This window comes from Physeter macrocephalus, chromosome 18 (genome assembly GCF_002837175.3).
Source record: "Physeter macrocephalus isolate SW-GA chromosome 18, ASM283717v5, whole genome shotgun sequence".
NCBI classification, from domain to species: Eukaryota; Metazoa; Chordata; class Mammalia; order Artiodactyla; family Physeteridae; genus Physeter; species Physeter macrocephalus.
Window position 1 is genome coordinate 42802665 of NC_041231.1, and position 18792 is coordinate 42821456.

An 18792-nucleotide genomic window follows, 5' to 3' on the forward strand; every position below is an offset into this window, starting at 1 on the left:
GAAGAAAAGGGATGCCCACAGAGGGACTGTCACAGACAACTGCACACAGCTCTGGGCGAGCCTTCTCAGTCCATTCATCCAGCAGGCGCTGGTTGTCCCCTGGGACTGCCAGATCTGGGGACACACCAGACCACATGGCACATCCACCCACCACCTGATGACTGCAGTCTGCAGGGGTGGCAGCTAGGCCCAGGAGGCTGGGCGGGGGGTGCTAATTCTAGGCAGTGGGGTCCAAGGAGATTCAGATTCCTAAGCAGATACTATACAATGAGATGCAGTTTGGGAACAATCCTTTGGTAGCTTTGTGGAGGAATGAGTACAGCCAGGGCAGGTGGAGAACTCAAAAACACTTTAGGGGCATAATCATCAGGCCTGGGTAAGAGGAAGATGAGGGAGCCAACCCAGGGCTTCTGCGCCCTGGGTTGGCAGAGGTGCCTCTGCCTGAGGTTTGGGGAGAGGGAAGGATGACTCTGGCAGATCTTGGCAAGACAGAATTTTGTGGGTTTGAGAAGTAGGGTGGGGGTCGTGCTGAGGCAGTGCCAGGACACAGGGAGCAGAGCAGAGCCAGGAGGCAGTCTGCTGGCTGGGTAAGGGTCCTGCATAGGCAGAGTCCTCGCAAGACTGTCAGTAAAGGCTGTGGGACAGTCAGTGGTGCAGAGTGGCCGAGAGTGCTGCCCCACATACTTGAGCTCCAGTCCCACCCCTGGCCTGGCTGGCCCACACGCCAGCCCTGCTCACCAGCCGTCAGAGAGGTCACACTGCCCATCTGGGTGTCCACAGCAAACAGGTCCTGAAGCAGAGAGGAGGCCACGTGTGGTGCCACATCCAAAAGCCCTATGGGTCCTGCCCCCACCTCCTCTCTACCCTCTTGGGGACCCTTGGGCCAAGGCCAGAGCTGCGAGTGACTATGGTGATAGCTACTCAGTGCAGTAGGGAGTGGCCTGAGGGCCTGGGTTCAAATCCCAGTTCCATCACAACATGCTAAGTGACCCTGGACAAGATAAGGAATGCCTCTGAGCCCCTTAGAAGCTACCCTGAGGACCAAACGATATCTAACCCCAAAGGAGTCTGGCACATTGTGGTGTCCCCACCCAATCCCTGGGAGAAAGCTGCTGTCCCATCTCCATCAGCTCCCCGTATGGTGTTCAGGGGCCCACCCCAGTGGCAGCCCTCTTGCCCACCACATGGAAATGCTGAGGGTGGGGGCTTTGCATCTCTGCCTCAGGAGAAAGGGCCAAGGGCTCTGTTGTGGGGTACCAGGGCAGCCAGGCCGCTCAAGGAAAAATGAGTCCAGGACAGGGGCAGGCAGGGCCTCAAGGGGCCAGGGAGACCTGTGAGCTGGGCGGTCCAACTGGCAGTGTGTGTGTGCTATGTCCCCGGCCCACAGCTCCTGGGGGTTGGTCGAGGGCTGCCTCTCAATACAGTCAGGGCTCCTCACCTGCCGGCTGCGCTGAGCTGAGTCGAAAACCACTCTCTGGCTGTCAGCCGACCAGCATCCCAGAGGCAGAAGGCTGCAGTAGATCCCAGAGAAGTTCTCTGCAAAGGCAGAGAGCTGGGGGCCGCGTCCAAGAGTGGAGGGTGTGTGTGTGCGCATGCGCGCATGCTGGGGAATTCACCTGGGGCCCCAGAACTGTGACAGAACAGCAGCCACATACATGGGGGTACCCTAGGCAATGAGGAGCTGCCTGAAGAGGGGGCTGAGGAGCAGAGGCCTCTGAGGGCCCAGGAGAGGCGGAGCTGAAGAGCTTCTGAGAGAAACTGAATGCACTGGCATTCCTCTGAGCTGCTCTTAAGGGCCGCTGGGAGGCAGCGGATGCTGTAACCAAGACACCTGTCTGTCTCTAACCGTACTTAGCAGAGTACCTGGCACTCGGGCCTGAATAAATCCTACCCTCTAACATCATCACTCATTTACCCCTCGCTACAATCCTACAAAGAAGGCAGGAACAACCACCCCCTCCTCACATAAATAAATGGAAGCTCAGTGGGTCAGGACACTGTCCAAGAACACACAGCTAATAAGGGGCAGAGCTAGGATTCAGACCAGGTCCCCACTGCTGCACCCCTGTAACCCAAAGACAGGAAAAGGAGGCCATCCCTTGTCCTTGGCTCCTGGAACTGACCAGGCAGCCTAAGAAAACAAGAGACTCACCCCTCACGTCCTTGGGATAGTCTGGGATCCCAAGCAGAGTTGGGAGCACCCAAGACTGTGACTGGAGCTTGTCAGCCAAGAGCCACTCTCCCAGAGACCCTGCTGCCTCAAGGGCTTGGACTAGACAAATGCTGGGGTGGGGGCTCGGAGTGGGAGAATGAGCACCCTTGGGGCAGGACCTGCCAATCTAGTGTACTTTCTGAGACCCCTTCAAGGAGCAGTGGCTTTAAGCAGCCACCGGAAAAACAAGATAAATCTATGGGCTGCAGCACAAATGAAATAACCTCAAGCCTCAGCCAGCTTGGGCCACTCTGATCTCAGCTTTGGTCCAGCTGACTTCCTTCTATCAGAACCATTCCCTATGGTGATGGCCCCACCCGCTGTGGAGGCTGAACCTGGGGCTGGACCAGCAGCGGGGAGACTTCAGAAGGAACCCAGGCAGGAAGAGCTGAGGAGGCTGGCCCTGAGCAGGGATAACAGATGGCAGGAAAACAGAACTGCATGCTCCTTGGCACCCACCCAGCTGACACCCCTTACCTCCCAGCTGCCGAGGCACAACGTCCACCACCACGGAGGTGACCCTGGTGTACCAGTCATACTGCAACAGAACACAATGGTCAGGCTCACCAGGGGACTGGCAGTGCCCTCAGGGCAGGGAGGGGAGGACCTGAGAGAAGCCTGATGTATCTCCTTTCTGGTGACCTGGACCAGATGTCTGGAGGAGCCTTTGACTTTCACTAGGGGCCCTTTTACAAAGACTGAGACTCTGTAACTGCCCATTATATCCCAGCCCCTTGCAGAGCCTGGCCACATGCAGATGAGAAGCAAAGGGAGGAGCATTCTTGTAGACAGACGATGCTCTCAAGGTGGTGAGTTTTGATTGTGCAGAGCCCCCATGACAACACTCTCAGCCTCCAGGCCTTGCCTGGAGAGAAGGAAAGGCAGAACTCACACCATCACTGCACCCAGGACAGGAGGTCCACTGAAGAGCCCGTGGGGAGATGAAGCTGACCCTCCAGCTCTCATCCGCCATCCCCTCCTCTTGCTGACCTCCCCCCACCCCCACCCCAGCTCACCAGGCACAACTGGCCACACTGCTGATGGGGGACCAGAGATGGGAACCTCAGGTAGACGATGCGACATTGGTCTGGGCTCAGCCGGGGAGAAGAGACAGCCAGAGAGTCATCCGAGAGGAGCTCTGGACCAGACAGAAATGCGAGCATCATGCAGGCTGCCAGGGCCAGTGTGTGTCAGTGAAGCACAGGTAGGCGCCAGCACTTACCACACTTCCCCCCGATGAGGTCTACATAGTATAGGGCTGACCTGGAACCACCAGAGAGACACTCAGCTTCAAGGCCGGTCTGAGCTGCAAGGCCCCCCACCCTGCCCCTTCGATTGTCCTCACCTTCGATTGGTGCAGAAGCGGATGCCCAGCCGGAAGGGCTCATGCCACCAGCCCACAAACACAACACCTGTGTCTCCAGGGGCCCAGAATGCCTGTAAACAAGACCACAGGGCAGGTGTGAACAAGGGGACAGTAGCTCAGGCAGGGGCCCCAGACTTCAGGAGTGAAGTAGGCCAAGTCAGCACTAACCTGTCCAGGGGACACACTCTCAGGGACCCCCTCAAGCACAGAGATGTTGCCGCTCTCGACATCCAGCACACAGAGTACAGGAGTGCTTTTGGAAACCAAGTTTTCTCCCCAATCTTCGTAAAATAAAAATTGATCCCCCTGAGAACACAAGACACTCAATGCCCAGCCTGTCTTGTAGGAGACGGCCCTGCCCCCTAGAAGCCAGTACCTCTCTGGTTCTGATAGGCACAGTGTGGGCAGAGAGCATAGTGGACCCCAGTGCTGCCCTGAGGGGCCTTCATGGACTGGCCATGGCCATGAGCACCTTAATGGCCTGGTCTGGCTTCTTCAGCCTGGCCACCTCGTCATCACTGCCACTGACGTCCAAGGCTTTGGTCTGAAAGAAGGACTCAGCCTTGGGGCGCTTCTTCTCTGCCACGTATAATAAGTGTGTCTCCGAGTGCGACCAGGACAGGCAGCCAAAGCAGTCTGGGTGCAAGGAAGGCTGATCAGGGGGAGCCCTGGGCTATGGCTGCCCCTTCTGACCGCCCTGCCTGCTCACCAGCCAGATGCCTCACCATCCTCATAAACCAGCCCATGTTTCTCCAGCGCTGACAGGTTGAAGCTCTTGAGCTTCCGGTTCTTCTCCCAAACCTAAGGACATCCGGGAGTCAGGTTGCCTGTCCTCCAACAGAGCCTTATCTCTGGGACTGAGCCCCCAGTTACCCACCACGTGGTCCTATGCAGACTTACCTCCAAAAACTGCTTCTCCTCCCCAGTGCCCGGGCCTCCAGCCTTGCGCAACACGGCTTTCATGGTGCCTGAAGGAGATTCTCTGCTCAGGAGCCTGAGGAGGATACAGGGGAGCAGGTCAGTATTACCTCCCACCCAGTGATAGCCCATCCTGTCCCCTTATTGGCCACAACCTCTTAGACAAGATTCTTGAGGCTCTGGCCCACAACCGCCCCTGCAGCCCTTCTAGCCCTACCACGGCAGCTGCCTTGCCTCCCTTCCCTGGGGCAGGGCCTCTAGTCCCAGCCCAAGTTTGGAGCAAGCCTCCAATGCTTATGACCATGTCACTAGAGACTACCCGAGCTCCCAAGGGGCAGGGATCTGGCTCCTGGCTTCCCTTCTGGGCCCTACCCACACCAAGGCACAGGGTGGGCATTCACAAAAGGCTTGCAGATGGCTGCGGCCTTGCCTACAAGCTTCCTCCCTCAAACTTACTCGCCCCGGGTCTCCACACTGTTGCCCGCAGGCCCTGCAAACACCACTGAGTCCGCATCATGGAACACCAGGTACTGGCGGCAGAATCGGATGTTCTCCATGCGTTCCAGGTCCCTCTGGGTCCACTCTGAGAGGAGAGGTATGAGGCTGCTCAACTTGACCAGTCCAAGCACAGTCTACCCCCGCCCCTACCCCACGTCCCTCAGTCTGTCTCCAGATATTCTGGGGGGCAGGATGGGCAACACTTGGCCACAACTCTCAAGTCTAGGCCTCCAGAGCCTAAGCTAACAACGTCTTGGAGAGAAACGATTACTGCTCCTAGCATCCACCCTAGAATCTTGAGGGCAGGTGTGGGATACGATGACGAGGGTGACCCTTACAAGGCCCACACTCTGCACTCATGGGCACCATCCCATAATACCCCAAATACCACCCCCCCATACACCTGTGTTCACAGACCTCTTGTGGATGCACTGTTCCACACCCACACTCTCCAAGCCCGGCCTTCTCCACACACCCGTGTGCACTGTCAGGCAGCTAGCCCTCCACGCCCCCCTCCTCTCCACCGACTCCCCTCCATACACACACCAGTGTGCACCGTCCGGTAACAACCCCCGTACTGCGTGGTGACCTCCGGGCCCAGGCAGGCGGCGCTCAGCGCGGGCTGGCGGCTAAGGCCCCGGTATAGCGCCGCCGCCTCTTCGGGCTCGCTCAACAGCACCTGCGCAGGGGAGACAGCAGGGTCAGGCCCGGCCCGGGCTGCAAAGACCACGGGAACCGCGGGCCGCTCCCTCACCTGCCGCTCCATGGTGGCTCTGGGTCGCCGGGGCGAGGCGGGGCGTTCGGGCGCCCGGAAGTGCGAGGCCCGGCCAGTCTCCGCCGCGGCCTTGCCGCGCAGTGAGAGGGGCGGGACTTTCGACGAATGAGCGAGGACGATTAGCCGAGGGGCGGGGCCTCGATGGTAAGGAGGTGGGGCCTGTGAGGAAGAAGTTGGAGCTGCGGCCCCAGGAGTCCTGGAGGGGAAGAGCAGGGACCTCGGGGAAAGGAGCAGGCCTCTCGGGGTGGGCAAGGCTGGAGAGACGCGAGCTCTGTGGGCCAAGCCCCGGCCTATTACTGGGAGGGGAGGGAATGGGGTCTCCGAGGAGAGGGGGTGGCGCTGTGGAAACGGTATAAAGGAGCGGGTCTGTAGGGAGGGGTGAGGTGTGTGAAGAACGACAGGCCCCACGGGAGGAGGGCAGATGAGGCCGGACGGGGGTGGGCCCTAAGCATCCGGGGGCAGGTCCTGAGAGGCTGCGGACCGAGGATTCTTCGAAGACGCGGGAGTGGGGTGGGAGGGCGGGGCTGAGCCCTGCGAGGATAAAGTCGAGGAAAAGAGAGGTGAGGGGCGGGGGGCCTGAGAGGCAGGGTGCAAGCCGATAATCAGCCCCAGCTGAGGTCTCCCGCAGCCCGGAGGCTAACTGTCGGGTCCTTCTGGTCCATTACGAGGCAAGCATTCACCAGACGGTGCCAGGCCCTGCTCTGGAGGGGTTCTCAGGCCGACGAGAAAAGAAGGGCAGAGTTGCGCTCCTGGCAGGGGGCGCAGAGCTCGAGCTCCGGGGCGTGGGGCAAAGAAGGGTGGGTGCAAAGTTCACAGGGTGTCGCCTGGTCTTATCGGCCACCAGGCCTACCCCAGAAGCTATCTGCCCCTGCAGCCCTCACCCGCCCCGCTCAGTGGCACCTTGCTGGGGATCATGAGCGCGTGGGCCTCTGTCTGCCTTCCCAGGCCTCCGCCCAAGTTCTTGGGTGTAGAGGGCCTGGTGGGGTCAGGCTCCACCCAGAACCAGAGAGCTTCCTGTGGAAAGAAAAACCTGGGCAGGCAGGCTCCCTCAGGACAGTGGCACTGGACTGGGCAGGTTACAATGGCAGAAGAGGGCAGGAGAGGCTGGGCAGCGGTCAGGCCAGTAGCAATGGATGTCCCCTCCTCCATATACCCTGAGCCTGGCTGGTCTTCCACACCTCAGGGCCCTGGCTCCCTGCGCCCTGCCTTGCCTTTGACTGAGATCCCACTTGACTGGCCTGCAGCTTCTCCTTCCATTGGACTAGTTAACTAAAAACAGTTTCCACTTTCTGAGGCCACTTAACTTGTGAGCATCCAGTGTGTGCAGGACTGTTAAGGCCAGAACTGGGAGCAGAAAGAGTGGCCCCAGCCACCAATCTGGGTGGAAAGTTGGAAACTAGGATGTTCATTACAGCATTGTTTATAACAGGAAAACTGGGAACATGGTGCCTGTCTTTGAGGGCATGTGCAGTAGACTGGCTGTAAACTCATGGTACAGCTCTCTGGAGGCCGGGCACTGGAGGATGAACATCTAAGTACTTGGAATGAATGTGTAGAAGTAAACAGGAGGCTAGAAAACAGTACGTACTGTGCCTTCTGGCTTCTGTTTAAAATGAAAAAGAAAAACACAAACAGGAAGGAAAGACATGCATCAAGATACTAACTTTGGGGAAGGTCAGAGGTAAGGCTGATACTCGTTTCATTTATCTGTGTTTTAAAAAATTTCTAGCAACTCTGGGTTACTTTGATAAGGAGGCTCTCCCATTCTGGGGAAGGACTGAGATCTAGCAGCCCCCAAGAGTTTGGGGGTTGGAGTGGACACAGCAAGGTAGACAGGTGTAGGGCTTGTTGGCAACACCAGGGGGCAGCACCTGCTCACCTGCTTCCCTAGGGAACCAGGCCCTAGAAAGCTGTTTGTGCAGCCCGGACACTCAAAGGCTGTGGAGGCACAGTCCCTCAGCAGTCTGCCCAGTGAGCTAACTGCTCCCTCCAGGTCCAAGCATTAAACCTGCCTTGGGGCGCCTTTGTGGAGAGGCCCACTGTCTTTGGACAGATTGGTATGAACTCAGCCCTGGCCTTGCCAGCACTTCTGCAACTTTGCCTTTTCACTCTTTTCCCTTTAACTGTGAAAAGACAGGACTGTCACAGTTTGGGGATTTGTTCCTCTGCCTACACCTTCCCATTTCAGAAACCATCCCAGAGACAGTCTGTAGGTTGTTTATATCAAGTCCTTTTATTCTGATACCACAGAATTACCTTGTTACAATACAGGGGGAGGGACACTGAAGTACCACGAGTTCTCACAGAGCACAGGAGGACGGCACACGATTCACAAGGTCATGTGGAGGACTCGGGTCATTCATTGCACTTACAACTGTAAACTTGTTTGTTTGACTTTGTACAGCACTCTTCCCCCCTCAAATAAAGAAGGAGAGAAGGAAAGAAAGGGAGAGAGGAAAGAAGGGAGGCAGGGAAGGAGTGAGGGGGAAGCAAAAACAAGACATGGAAGCTAGCAGAGGAAAGGCATTGGGCGGCCACCACTCTCCAGGGCACTGCACTTAGAGAGAAGGAGCTGATTTGATCCCAGAGGCCAAATGAGGCGGACACACACACACATACACACTCACACACTTGTTCACATGCATACACACACAATATCTCATGACTTCCATGGCTCTCCAGTGCCACCCCAGTGCACATGGCAGCAGGGCTGCTGGTACCCAGGGAGACAGAAATGATATCTCTGAGGAGTTTCAGTTGGTCAGGCCTGTCCCTCTGACCCTGTCGGAGTCCACAATGACAAGTATTTACAGAATGGGGGGAGGAGGCACGAGGGCAAGGGAGGGGCCAACAGGCCAGGACCTTGTTGTCATGGCAAAGAATCTGCCTGGAAAACTCCCCACAGGCTCCAGAAGACAGGCCATAGTTGCTGCCACTGCTGCCCAGTCATCATGGGCCCTGAGACCACCCTCTCTTCCCAAGGACTAAGTGGATGGTGGGGAAGGGGGGCTGTCACTGTGAATGCATTAGGCCCTGAAGCAGACAGAGGCGGCAGTGCCCTTGTTCATGACACTGGGTCGGGGGAGGGTGTAGAGAAGGCCTGGACTGCATCCCAGAGAACCCCTTGTCCATGTGGAAATGTGCTTGGTGCTCCCCACTGCCCAAGGCATCGAATGCTGGTCCCTCAGCCTCTGGCCCCCAGAGCCACAGCTGTATCCACACAAGGGCCAGGACACTGTGGCCCAGAGGCCTGCTCCAGCCACCTTCACAAGGGGTGATAGGTACAGATGTGTCCTGTGGATATGCTGGGGGTTAGGGAGTGGCAGATGTCAGAAATTTCAAACTCAGAGAGCTTGGCCAGAAAGGAGGTTTGCTGAAAAGTCAACATTTGAGAGCGTGAAACTAGCTTTGATGGAGGCTGACCTGCTGTCATCTCCCTGCCTGTTCCCTGCTCCTGGTCCCATCCTTTGGCCTTTTATGGAGAGGATCACTGCATTAGTCCCTCATGTATCCAGCCACTAGGCACATCCCCCACAAAGACCTGGCCCTGGGTGGTCAGAGGTGCCAGATGGTGGCCTCCTTCAGCCCTTGCACAGACAGCCTCATACAGCCCAGGCCTGATCTCTGGGATGAGGCAGGTGTCCCGTTGGATGGGTGAAGCCCAAATCCAGAAGGGCGGGGTCTTAGGCCCAACACAAGGGTTGACAGCCTCCTATCTCATCCACAGCTGCCAGAGGTGGGCCAGGATCCCTCTCTGAAGGGGTTTGTAGACCTTATAGGAAAGAATGAGAAATGTGGACCCCTGAGAAATGCATGGTGCAAACCAGAGCACTCTGGAGGAAGGCCAGGCCTGGAGGGGTCGGGCAGCTACCACCTGCCGCACTCTTGGCTCAGTCGTAGAGAAGCTGATGAGCAGTGGGATACTTAGGCTTCAGAGGAAGGGGCTGGCAGGGAGTTTTGGTCCTGGAGACAGATGCAGAGAGCGTCACAACAGAACCTTCTGTAAGTTTTGTTATTGAGAAGCTTCCCAAGAAACTCAGCTTGAAGCCACTGTCTATGTGAATACGCACTCTGATCAAAGATGACACTGTCAGCTGTCCTCACCACAAATGCCCAAACTCCAGCTCTTCCTGAGCACTCTCTGGCGCCCAGCCAGATCTCCTGGCTCACAGACCTTTGAGCCTCCCGGCCACAAAGGAGAGGCACGGAGAGGTGCAGTCAGGAGCTGGGCCCTACCCTTGGCCTCTGTCTCTCTGGCTACAGACGCAGCCCAGCTCCGCTCTTGAGCAGTGCCCCGCTGGGAAGGGGAGGCCAGATGTCTCTGGCTCAGGGCTGGGGTAAGTGGGGGAGTGACTTACACATGGAAATCCTACAGCAAACCTTCCGAATGTTCACACGCACACATCCTGTGCAGGCTCCCACCACGTGTCTCCTCAGAGACATCTTGGTCAGAGAAACCTGCAGGGGGTGTGGGGCCTTGTACTGCCGGGCCCACAGCCTGGCATGCTCGGGCAGCAATTCCGGTGGGTCCTCATTAGCTCGTGCAGAAGTTAGCTAGAAGCACTCCTGAAGGAGAGGTTCTGAGACAAAAAGAACTCCAAGCAAGAGGGTTGAGCATTGAAAATGGATGAAATCGTGCAAAGAAGCTGCGAGCTGTGCATGCTCCACTGCGGGACAGGCGGTGACTTGCCTGGCAGCAGCGAGTCCTGCCACAGGTCGAACATGCCACAGACTGAGAATTTCACACACACAGTGGGAGTGGGGGAGGGGGAAGGGAGCGAGGGGTTTGATATGAGCATATCTATCCAGTTTCTCAATTGCAGGTTTGCAATTAACTCCTTATACATAACACGGAATTTAATAAATATTAACAGTTGTCTTTGAGGGTTTATATTTCATTGCATAGAACGTTAGAGATGAGACTTGTGGCTGTGCCCAAGGTGAAGGGAGGCCCCTAAGGGAAGGGCCTCAGGGAGGAACACCGCCCAGTCCACCAGGTGGATGGACGGCGCCACACTCCCCAGCGCAGGGCCCTGGGCCCTTCCCTTGGCTGGCAGAAGCCCTGGCCCCTCTGCTCTGAGCATGTCCACTGGTGATGGCTTAAGAAGGACTGGAGTTGCACGGTAAACAGAGGCGGGCTGAGGGGCCTCCCTAGACCCCGCCCTGGGGTTGTGCTCTTGGTGGCCTGCTGCCCACTATTGCTTCTAAGTCAATATTCTCCCTGTGCTAAGCAGGGGCAGAGCAGAGAGGGAACCAAACCATCAGTCACAAGGTGGTGGTGGAGGGGAGAGGCAAGGAGGTGAGCCGAGAGAGCGAAGAGAGAAAGGGTGGGGGGAGAAATAAAAGAACAATGTTTATGAGGTATACACTTAAATCAAACTGAAATAATTAAGGCTGTTCCTGAAATCAAAAGAAATCCCCAGGTGTACGAACGAGGAGCCGGCTGGTCGAGACAATGGTGGTGCCGCTGGGATGCTCACGATGACTGGGGGTGATGGCTTTGAAGATGGTGGCGGGCGTGCTAGCACGCGGCCACCCACGGGCTGGGAGAAGCCTCAGCCAGCGCCCACGCTGCTTTTCGGTGCTATGGCCTCTTATTTCAGCGATGAGACAGTGTTAGGTCCTAATGTTTGTAAAGTTCTCCCAATCCCACGCTAGCCACATGGAAGTCTGCTCCGGTGTCACCCAGGGGGCAGGGTGAAGGGGGCAGGGCCCTGTGGCCACAGAGGGATCTGGGCCAGCTGGAATGTGAAGGAAATGGAGCCCGGGGCCCCCAGCCCTCAGTCAAAGCCCCTCTCCAGGGCTGTGGAAAAATTTCTGGCATTGTGGAGGGTGGGCAGCGTCCGTCAAAAACAGGCTGCGCGCGCTCAAACTCTGTGTATAACGCATTGGTAGCCTGGCTGGCCAGGCCGCAGAAGGCGGCTGTGGGAAGAGCAGCAAGACTGCCGCATGGCAGGGCCGGCAGAGAGGGTTCCTCCCTGCCAACAACAGCTACGCCTTGAAGGTGGTGCCCTGAGGAGAGCAGGGTCTCTGGAAAGACAATCACAGGTCCCCCTGGGCCAATGGTCCCACTCGACCAACAGATGTTTCACCCCGGCAGCTGCTGTTAGAAAACATCCCGTCCTCAACTGAGGCCCGCCTGCCACGTCCCACCTGGTGTGAGTCTTTGGGCCAAGGTTTGCCAGATTGTAGATGCTTGGAGGAGAAAAGGAGGGAGGGGGGAAGGAAACAGGAAAGACAGAAGAATTTTGTCAAGAACTGTGGACAGCTGCTTCCCGCCCACACTCCTTCCAGCTGTCTGCCTCAAGCTGACGGCCTGGCTCCTCCTCACCCACGGGATCCCACCCCACTGCGGCTGCGGGAGAGGGGTGCTTGGGCAGGTTTGCGGTCATAAAGAGAAGATCAGGAAGAAAGAATCAGGTTGGCCAGGAAGGGCCATTTCTTTAACACAAGTTGCTTTTTGTTTCTTAAGAGTGAGGGAGATGGGATTTTGTTTAAAACAACGAGCCTCTCCCAGCCCACTTCTGAAATTTCCACAAAAGACACCAGGAGATAGACACTTACAGAAGCACTGACCGCTTGGCCCAATCAGCCAAATGCCAGAACTTGAGGGTGATTCTTTTAATTACAAAGTTAGTGGTCTCAGTAGCCCACGCACATCGTGTGACAGGACACAGAACAAAAGGAACCACGCCAGGGGTTCCTTTCCCTCCCTGGTAACAGTGCCCTGGCCCTACACCCAAGGTGGGTCCTGCCATAGACCTGGTCCATGGGCTGCCCCTCTTTCCCCTCCCTTCAGCACAACTTCTGATTTCATATCTGTTTCAGGGCAACTCAGAGGAAACATCCAGCTGGGTGGGAAAGTGTCAGGGAGCCCGCTGTCGTGGGGTGAAGGCAGGAAGAACACTGAGGTGCTGCACTGTGGCTACTCTAATTAGAATAAATTCCGGGCTCTTTACTTCCGCCTACAAAGCCCACCCCAGCTGGCTCCTGCCCCTCCGACGTCACCCCGACCATCTCTCCCCTCCTCTGTGGCTCTAGCTGTGCTGGCCTTTTGTCTGTCCCTGAGGCCTATCTGTCTCATCAGAGCCTCTGTGGGTGCTGTTCCCTCACTGGGCACATCCCACAGCAGCCTCTTCTCCTCCCATGAGCCTTACCTATCACTGACCACTTTCTCTAGAGTGGCCCCCTCTGTGCCATAACCCTGCGTCCCTGGCTTCAGAACACTTATAACCTTCAGAAATTGTCTTTTAATCTCATTTTTTAAAAACTTATTTATTCTCTGCCCCTCTTAATGGGCTGTCAGCTTCAGAGGGCAGGGACTTGGTCTTGTTCCCTGCTGGATCCCCAGAACTCAGAACAGGGCCTAGCACCTACCTAGGACCTGACAAACATTTATTGAATAAATGAATAAATGGATGGGAAACTGGACCTTTCCAGTTTCCCCACTAGTCCTCCAGAGATAGGTGGCCCTTTTGGCACTACACCCAGCTCCCTCCCACAAGCAGGCCAGGCCTGGGCAAAGGGCCTTGCTGGCCCCAGCGCTCCCTCATGATTTGCTTGTTGAGTGCCTGGCCCTGCCAAACACACGCCTGCTCACCATGAGAAGCACCCACACCTCCATACTCTTAACAGTAGAATTCGCAAAGGCGGGGTAGGAAGAGGGTCCCAAGGCTATGGAATGGGAGGAGGTGGTCCCTGGCTGTGCGCAGAGCAGCACCAACAGCCAGCCTACCCTCCCCGCCATCCTGCATGATGTACCGCTTCCTCCTTCCCGCCCAGAGGCAAGGCCAGGTCCAGAGGAGGCTCTAGGCAGAGGCTTCGGATCCTGCTTTGGCCAATGCAGCCCAGAGAGAGCCTGGGCTCCCATCCTGAGGCCCTTCTACTCTCTCCCTGGGCTGACCTGGTCTGGAGCTGAGACTCCTGTCTGGGTGACCTCCCTTTCCGCTCCATCCCTTTCCTGTTTGCCTCTCCACTCATTCTGCTTTTCCACCTTGCAGGTCTTGAACTCAGCCTGTGAAGCCAATTGTTTCTTGACATCACACCAAGAGCTGCTAAGCTCTGCAGGGTTTGAGGACTCCAGCCTCATCTGAATGTCTGCAGCAAAGGTACCAGCACTAGGCCTCAGGGACGGGGCTTTGGAATCAGTGCCCAGTGTACAGACCCCAAGTTGTGGGGCATGGTTGGCTCTGCCGAGCCCCTTTCCCAAGGTTACTACCTGAGTCAACTCAACCAGCTCAGTTGTCTCTGCCTCCCAGGTAGCAGCTGGGCCTGTCCTAGCTGAAGGAAGCCCACCAGGTCCCTCCTAGCTCACACTTATAGGAACTGGGTCGGTCTCGTCAGCCAGGCCTTGGCCCTTCACTCCCTCCTCTGCCCCACCCACCCCTAGTCCTGATACTCACTGTTATACGCAGAGTCCAGAGCTGCGCCCAGGCCTCTGACTCCAGAGATTTTTCCACAGCAATGATATCATCTCCCTTCATTTCTTCAAGAGCCTATGGAGCATTTACAGAGGAGGGCTGGGAGGAGCTGTATCCCAGGTTGTATTCCTACAACCTAATGTCAACTCATAGCTTTAGGAGCCCTGTTGGGGGCTAAGGGGTGGTAGGAAAGGACAAAGGGATGTTGGCCTTGGCTTCCCTTTGCTGGGGACTTCTACTGTGCTGGCCCCATGTTGGGACCTCTGTGCACCGGGTCCCTCTTCCTCTTCCTCCTCCCACTCTCATAGGGGAAGGACACTGCAGCTCTGGCCACATCACCCACTACTGAAGACCATATTCCTCCCAGAAGACCCCACAGGACTTAAGAGCCCCGACTCAAGTGCCTCAGGCCTTTCCCAGGGGAGGGTGGGTACAGGCAGCTCATACTCACCCTGCAGGGCATGGTCACCAGAAGGAGGAGAATTTTTTGCCAAAAGCAGACACAGCTGTGACAGAAAAAGGAGAGAGGTGTCAGGAAGTCGGGCTAGGCTCCCTCCTAGTCAAGGCTGTTTGGCACAGCGAAGCCAAGCTCAGCCTAAGGGGCAGGGACTACCCAGAGAACCACTGGGCCGCAGCAGGTGGGCCCTCAGGCTGGCCTGTGCCTGGGTGACTGAGCCCGGAACCATTCCCCAGACCCGACCTCTGCCAGAGTAGGGCCCTGGAGCAGCCGTCCACCCTGGGCCTGGCTGTAGGCAGTGCATACCTTCCGTCAGCTTGCCGGCCTGCTCTGCTGCCCCACCAGGGAGGATCTTGGAGAGCACACTCTCCCCGTCGGCACCTGGCTGGACAGCAGGAGCCCCTGGGGTCCCTCCAGGCTTCATGCCTAGGGGTAAAGAAACCACCATCATAAGCTGTGCTTGCCCTGGCTCTTCAGGGTCTGAGTGGGAGAGCAGCTAAGAGGGAATATGACCACAGGTACCCTGTGAGGTGGAGGGTGAGGAGGGGGATAGAGAAATAAAGAGAGGAAGGTAAGAGTGGGAAGAAAAGGGGTGGGAGGAAGCAGAAAAAAGGAAGCTGAGGAAGATAAAGAGGAAGAAAGGGAGGAATAGGGAGAGGAAGATGAGAAGGAAGAAGAGAGAAGGGAAGGGGAAGGAAGGAGACAGTAAGAATCCATGGTCCTGGCCGTGTGATCACCAGCACCTTCGAGGCTTCCCGCCCAGAGCTGCCTGGGCCCTAAGGTCCCAGTGCTGGTGTTCCCATTGGCTCATTCTAACCCCAGGCTCGTTTCTGCTGGGGAGCCCTGCAGTGCACTGGGCACCTTCTCAGAGAGCAGTGAAGGCATGCAGTGCAGGGGAACTCAGGGTGCCAGTCAGCACAGGGAGAGGGCAGCCCAGGTACTCTTGGTCATAGCCAAGGGCATCCAAAGGCAGGCTCACCTGCAGGTCCAGGTCCTGGTGGTGGCTGGGCCTGAGGAAGTCTCCCCTGCTGGGGTGCTTTGGCAGTCCCTTTAGAGCCGTTCGTCTGCTCTGCCCGCGGCTGCAACACAGAACCCATAGCTGAGCTACCACCCGTCAACTCTGCCCAGCCTGGAACCAAGGGGCTGTCCAAGCTGCAGTCCCAGCATCCACCCTGGGGAGGAGCCACGTACTGGAGCCCTACTTACTGGTCCTGATGGCTGAGGGCCTGTGGCTGTCGAGGGCCCTGGCTGAGGCTTCCCTGCTGGCTGGCTGGCAGCGGGGGCCGGACCCCGGGCAGCTGGCTGGCCCTGCTGCTGCAAGCGGGCCTGCGAAGGGGTCTGCTGCAGAGGCTGTAGCCCGAGACCCTGCTGCTGCTGCTGCTGCTGCTGTGTCTGTGGCTGGCGCGATGCTGTTGCTGAGGGCGTTTGCCTGGATGGAGGCGGCTGTGACTGCTGTGGACCTGGAGCTGCCTGCCGACCTTGCGGCTGCAGCTGGGGTTCTGGCTTTGGCTGCAGTGCAGCGGGCCCTGAGTGGGCCTGCCGGGAGCCCTTCTTGCTCTCAGAGGCATGATGGTATGCTGATGGAACACGGGATGGCTGTGAATATTCACCGGAGCTGGGGTACCCAGGCTGACCCTTCTTCTGCACAGTCGGGGCAGGGCTGGGCTGAGGGTGAGGCCGGGCCTCATGGCGACTCAGGTCTCGAACGTGTGGTTTGGCAGCACGCCGGCCCGGCTCCTCGCCAGTGTGGCGGCCTGAGTGCCGCCCGTGGTCACCGTGGTGTCGGTGTTCCTTGGCTGAGGCATGGCGGCCCGGGCCACCCTCATCGTGTGGCCACAGGCCCTCCTCGGGGGGCTCATCGTAGTCGTGGTAGCCGTGCCTGGCAGGGCCTCGCTTCTGGGAGGAGGAGGAGACTGCGTGGCCCCCGTGGTGCCTGAACCGGTCAGAGCGGGCATCCCGGGGCTTATCAAACCAGTCTGTCTCCTCCTGGCCCAGGTGATACGCTTCAGGGACCAAAAACAGAACACCATCAACCCCCGGGCTGGCCGCAGTGGGAGGCCCAGCTGAAGCCATGCAAGGAAAACAGAGGGTGGGCGCCACAGCCACAAGCGTAATGCCAGGCCCCAGCCCCCTCCCACAACCGGGCCAAGGCGCGGGTGCAGCAGGCAGGAAGGGCAGCCTGCAGCAGGGCCCACTGGGTGAGGCGCCAGGCCAGCCCCACTGAGACATCTCAGGGCTCAGGGCCCCACGGGCGGGCAGGCCCCCCAGGTGCTGAGCATCTGCAGAAATCACCCCCAGCCGCCATTACCTTCGCTGTCGGAAACTACGCAGTGGGAATCATCCAGGATGTAGCCCTCCTCACACTTATGCGCGTGGGCCCGCGGTCCATCCTTGACATGCTCCTGGACATCAGGCATGGAGTGGCTGGAGCAGAACTGTGGGCAGGTGTCCCCCGGGGGGAGGGTGCCCCCAGCAGGGCGGGGCCGCCCCAAGGGGCTGACGGGGCTCTCCTCTTCAGAGGCCTGGCTCCGCATGGGGGGCCGGGGCCGGCCATGGGCCATGCTCAGAGATGAGGGCTTGGGGCCCGCTTTTTGAAGTCGCTCCACAGCCTCCCGTTCCCGCTCGTATCCCTTGGCCCGCCCACTGAAGTCATGGCTGGAGAGCTTCTCCCCGCTGTATGCAGATGCCACCCGGGACCGGCTGCTCCCATGGTACACGCGGTCATCCTCCTCCACCGGGTCCCGGCTGGACACCCCGTAGTACCTCTGCTGCTCGTACACATTCTTCTTGAGCCCATAGGTGATTTCGTCCTGGAACTTCCTGCCCCGAGAGGCCAGGCTGCTGCTGACTGCAGGGGAGGGGTAGGAGGCCAGGTCTGACTCTACATCCTTGGCCTCTTCGATAGGTGAGAACTTGGAGATCTTTTGCTCCATGCCCTGCTTCCGGTGCTTGCTGCGCTTTGAGGAGACGGCAGCCGGGGCCAGGCTCTTAGAGGGATGCTTGGGCCCCACGGGGCCTGGGCTATACTTCTCTGCTCGAGCCCCGTGTCTGTAGTCACTGTCACCGTAATAGTGGGTGCTGGCTAGTCGGCCATTGCTCTCCACGCTCCTGTGATGGCCGCTCTTCCCACGGGGGTCGTAGGAGTCCTCCTCGGATTCTTCCTCCCCTCTGGTATAGCAGCAGGGCAGTGTGGGCCCCTCAAGGACACCTGGTTCTCCTGGCTCTTTCCCTGGACGCCCACTGCTGCTCGGCCCCAGGGGCTCCAGCCTCTGGCTGTCAGGGGCAGTGGAAGCACTGTCCTTGGTCAGCTCACTGATGTCGTCAATCATCACATAGTTCCGAGGGACATTCTGCTCCAGGCTGGTGTAGTGTGAGTCAGAGGGGTAGGTGGGGGCTGGGCTCAGGCTCACACCACTACGGTCACTGGCCCGCGGCAGCTCAGGGGCCTTTCCTTGTTCATAGCTGCTGCTTACTGCTGGGCCACTATAGCTGGTTTCAGACGAGGCTGCAGACATGGTCACGACAGGGCTGGCGATCACCTCATAGTTGGTGGGCACCTTCTGCTCCAAGTCGGCTAGTGATGTCTGGCGTGGCTTCTGGTGGGGGGTACGGCTGTCAGTTGGGACTGGGTAAAGGGTGCTCTGTGTGGTTGGCAAGGGTGTTTGGGCTGTATAATGGCCTGTGGGACGGAAAGCCTGCTGGCTTGGCAGGCCAGGCTCAGCAGGGTAACTGGCGCCGGGAGGAAAGGCAGGTGCTGGGTACGTGCTGGGGCCAGGGTAGGTGGGTGCCTGGTGGGCTGGGAATCCATTCCGTGTTGGCCCACCGCTGCCTGCAGCGAACTGTGGCGCCGGAGGTGGGAACCGGGGTTGCTGGAAAGCAGTGGGGCCAGAGGGAGTGGCAGGAGCAGCGGCAGTGACAGGGAAGTCTGCATACTGGCCAGCCGGAGTGGCACAGCCCTGGAGCCGCAGCTGGTTGAGCTCACTGTCTGACAGGTAGTCGCGATGCTCACTGAGACCACGCAAGGGCGGGTAGTCACGGCCACCCCGGTCTCTGGCCAAAGACTCTTTGCGCTGGGTGATGCCCAGCTCCAGGTACTTGAGCTTGGCGTCGATCTCCTTCTCCTCCTCATCCAGCTCTGCCTGCTTC

At 58.2% G+C, this 18792-nt stretch overlaps 2 protein-coding genes across 2 annotated transcripts in view; both read right to left on the minus strand.

Annotated features, from left to right (window-relative positions):
* Nucleotides 1-164: 164 nt before the first annotated feature.
* On the minus strand, nucleotides 165-5953 carry LOC102980272 (acylamino-acid-releasing enzyme). Its single transcript, XM_028479270.2, has 13 exons — nucleotides 5749-5953; nucleotides 5541-5673; nucleotides 4953-5079; nucleotides 4479-4572; nucleotides 4304-4379; nucleotides 4051-4214; nucleotides 3747-3884; nucleotides 3558-3649; nucleotides 3435-3475; nucleotides 3229-3350; nucleotides 2690-2750; nucleotides 1439-1536; nucleotides 165-790 (listed from the first exon to the last, which is right to left on the minus strand). Exons 1-13 carry the CDS (start codon nucleotides 5758-5760, stop codon nucleotides 341-343), a joined length of 1608 nt encoding a protein of 535 aa, XP_028335071.1. The 5' UTR covers nucleotides 5761-5953; the 3' UTR covers nucleotides 165-340.
* A 2026-nt stretch (nucleotides 5954-7979) lies between these two features.
* BSN (bassoon presynaptic cytomatrix protein) overlaps nucleotides 7980-18792 on the minus strand; it is a 20665-nt gene continuing 9852 nt past the window's right edge. The window contains exons 3-9 of the mRNA XM_028479494.1: nucleotides 16955-18785; nucleotides 15853-16649; nucleotides 15626-15725; nucleotides 14953-15072; nucleotides 14641-14695; nucleotides 14172-14264; nucleotides 7980-11964 (exon numbers count right to left, since the gene is read on the minus strand). Of these exons, the coding sequence (XP_028335295.1) occupies nucleotides 14655-14695; nucleotides 14953-15072; nucleotides 15626-15725; nucleotides 15853-16649; nucleotides 16955-18785 (2889 nt within the window). The 3' untranslated portion in view covers nucleotides 7980-11964; nucleotides 14172-14264; nucleotides 14641-14654. The remainder of the gene's footprint in view (nucleotides 11965-14171; nucleotides 14265-14640; nucleotides 14696-14952; nucleotides 15073-15625; nucleotides 15726-15852; nucleotides 16650-16954; nucleotides 18786-18792) is intronic.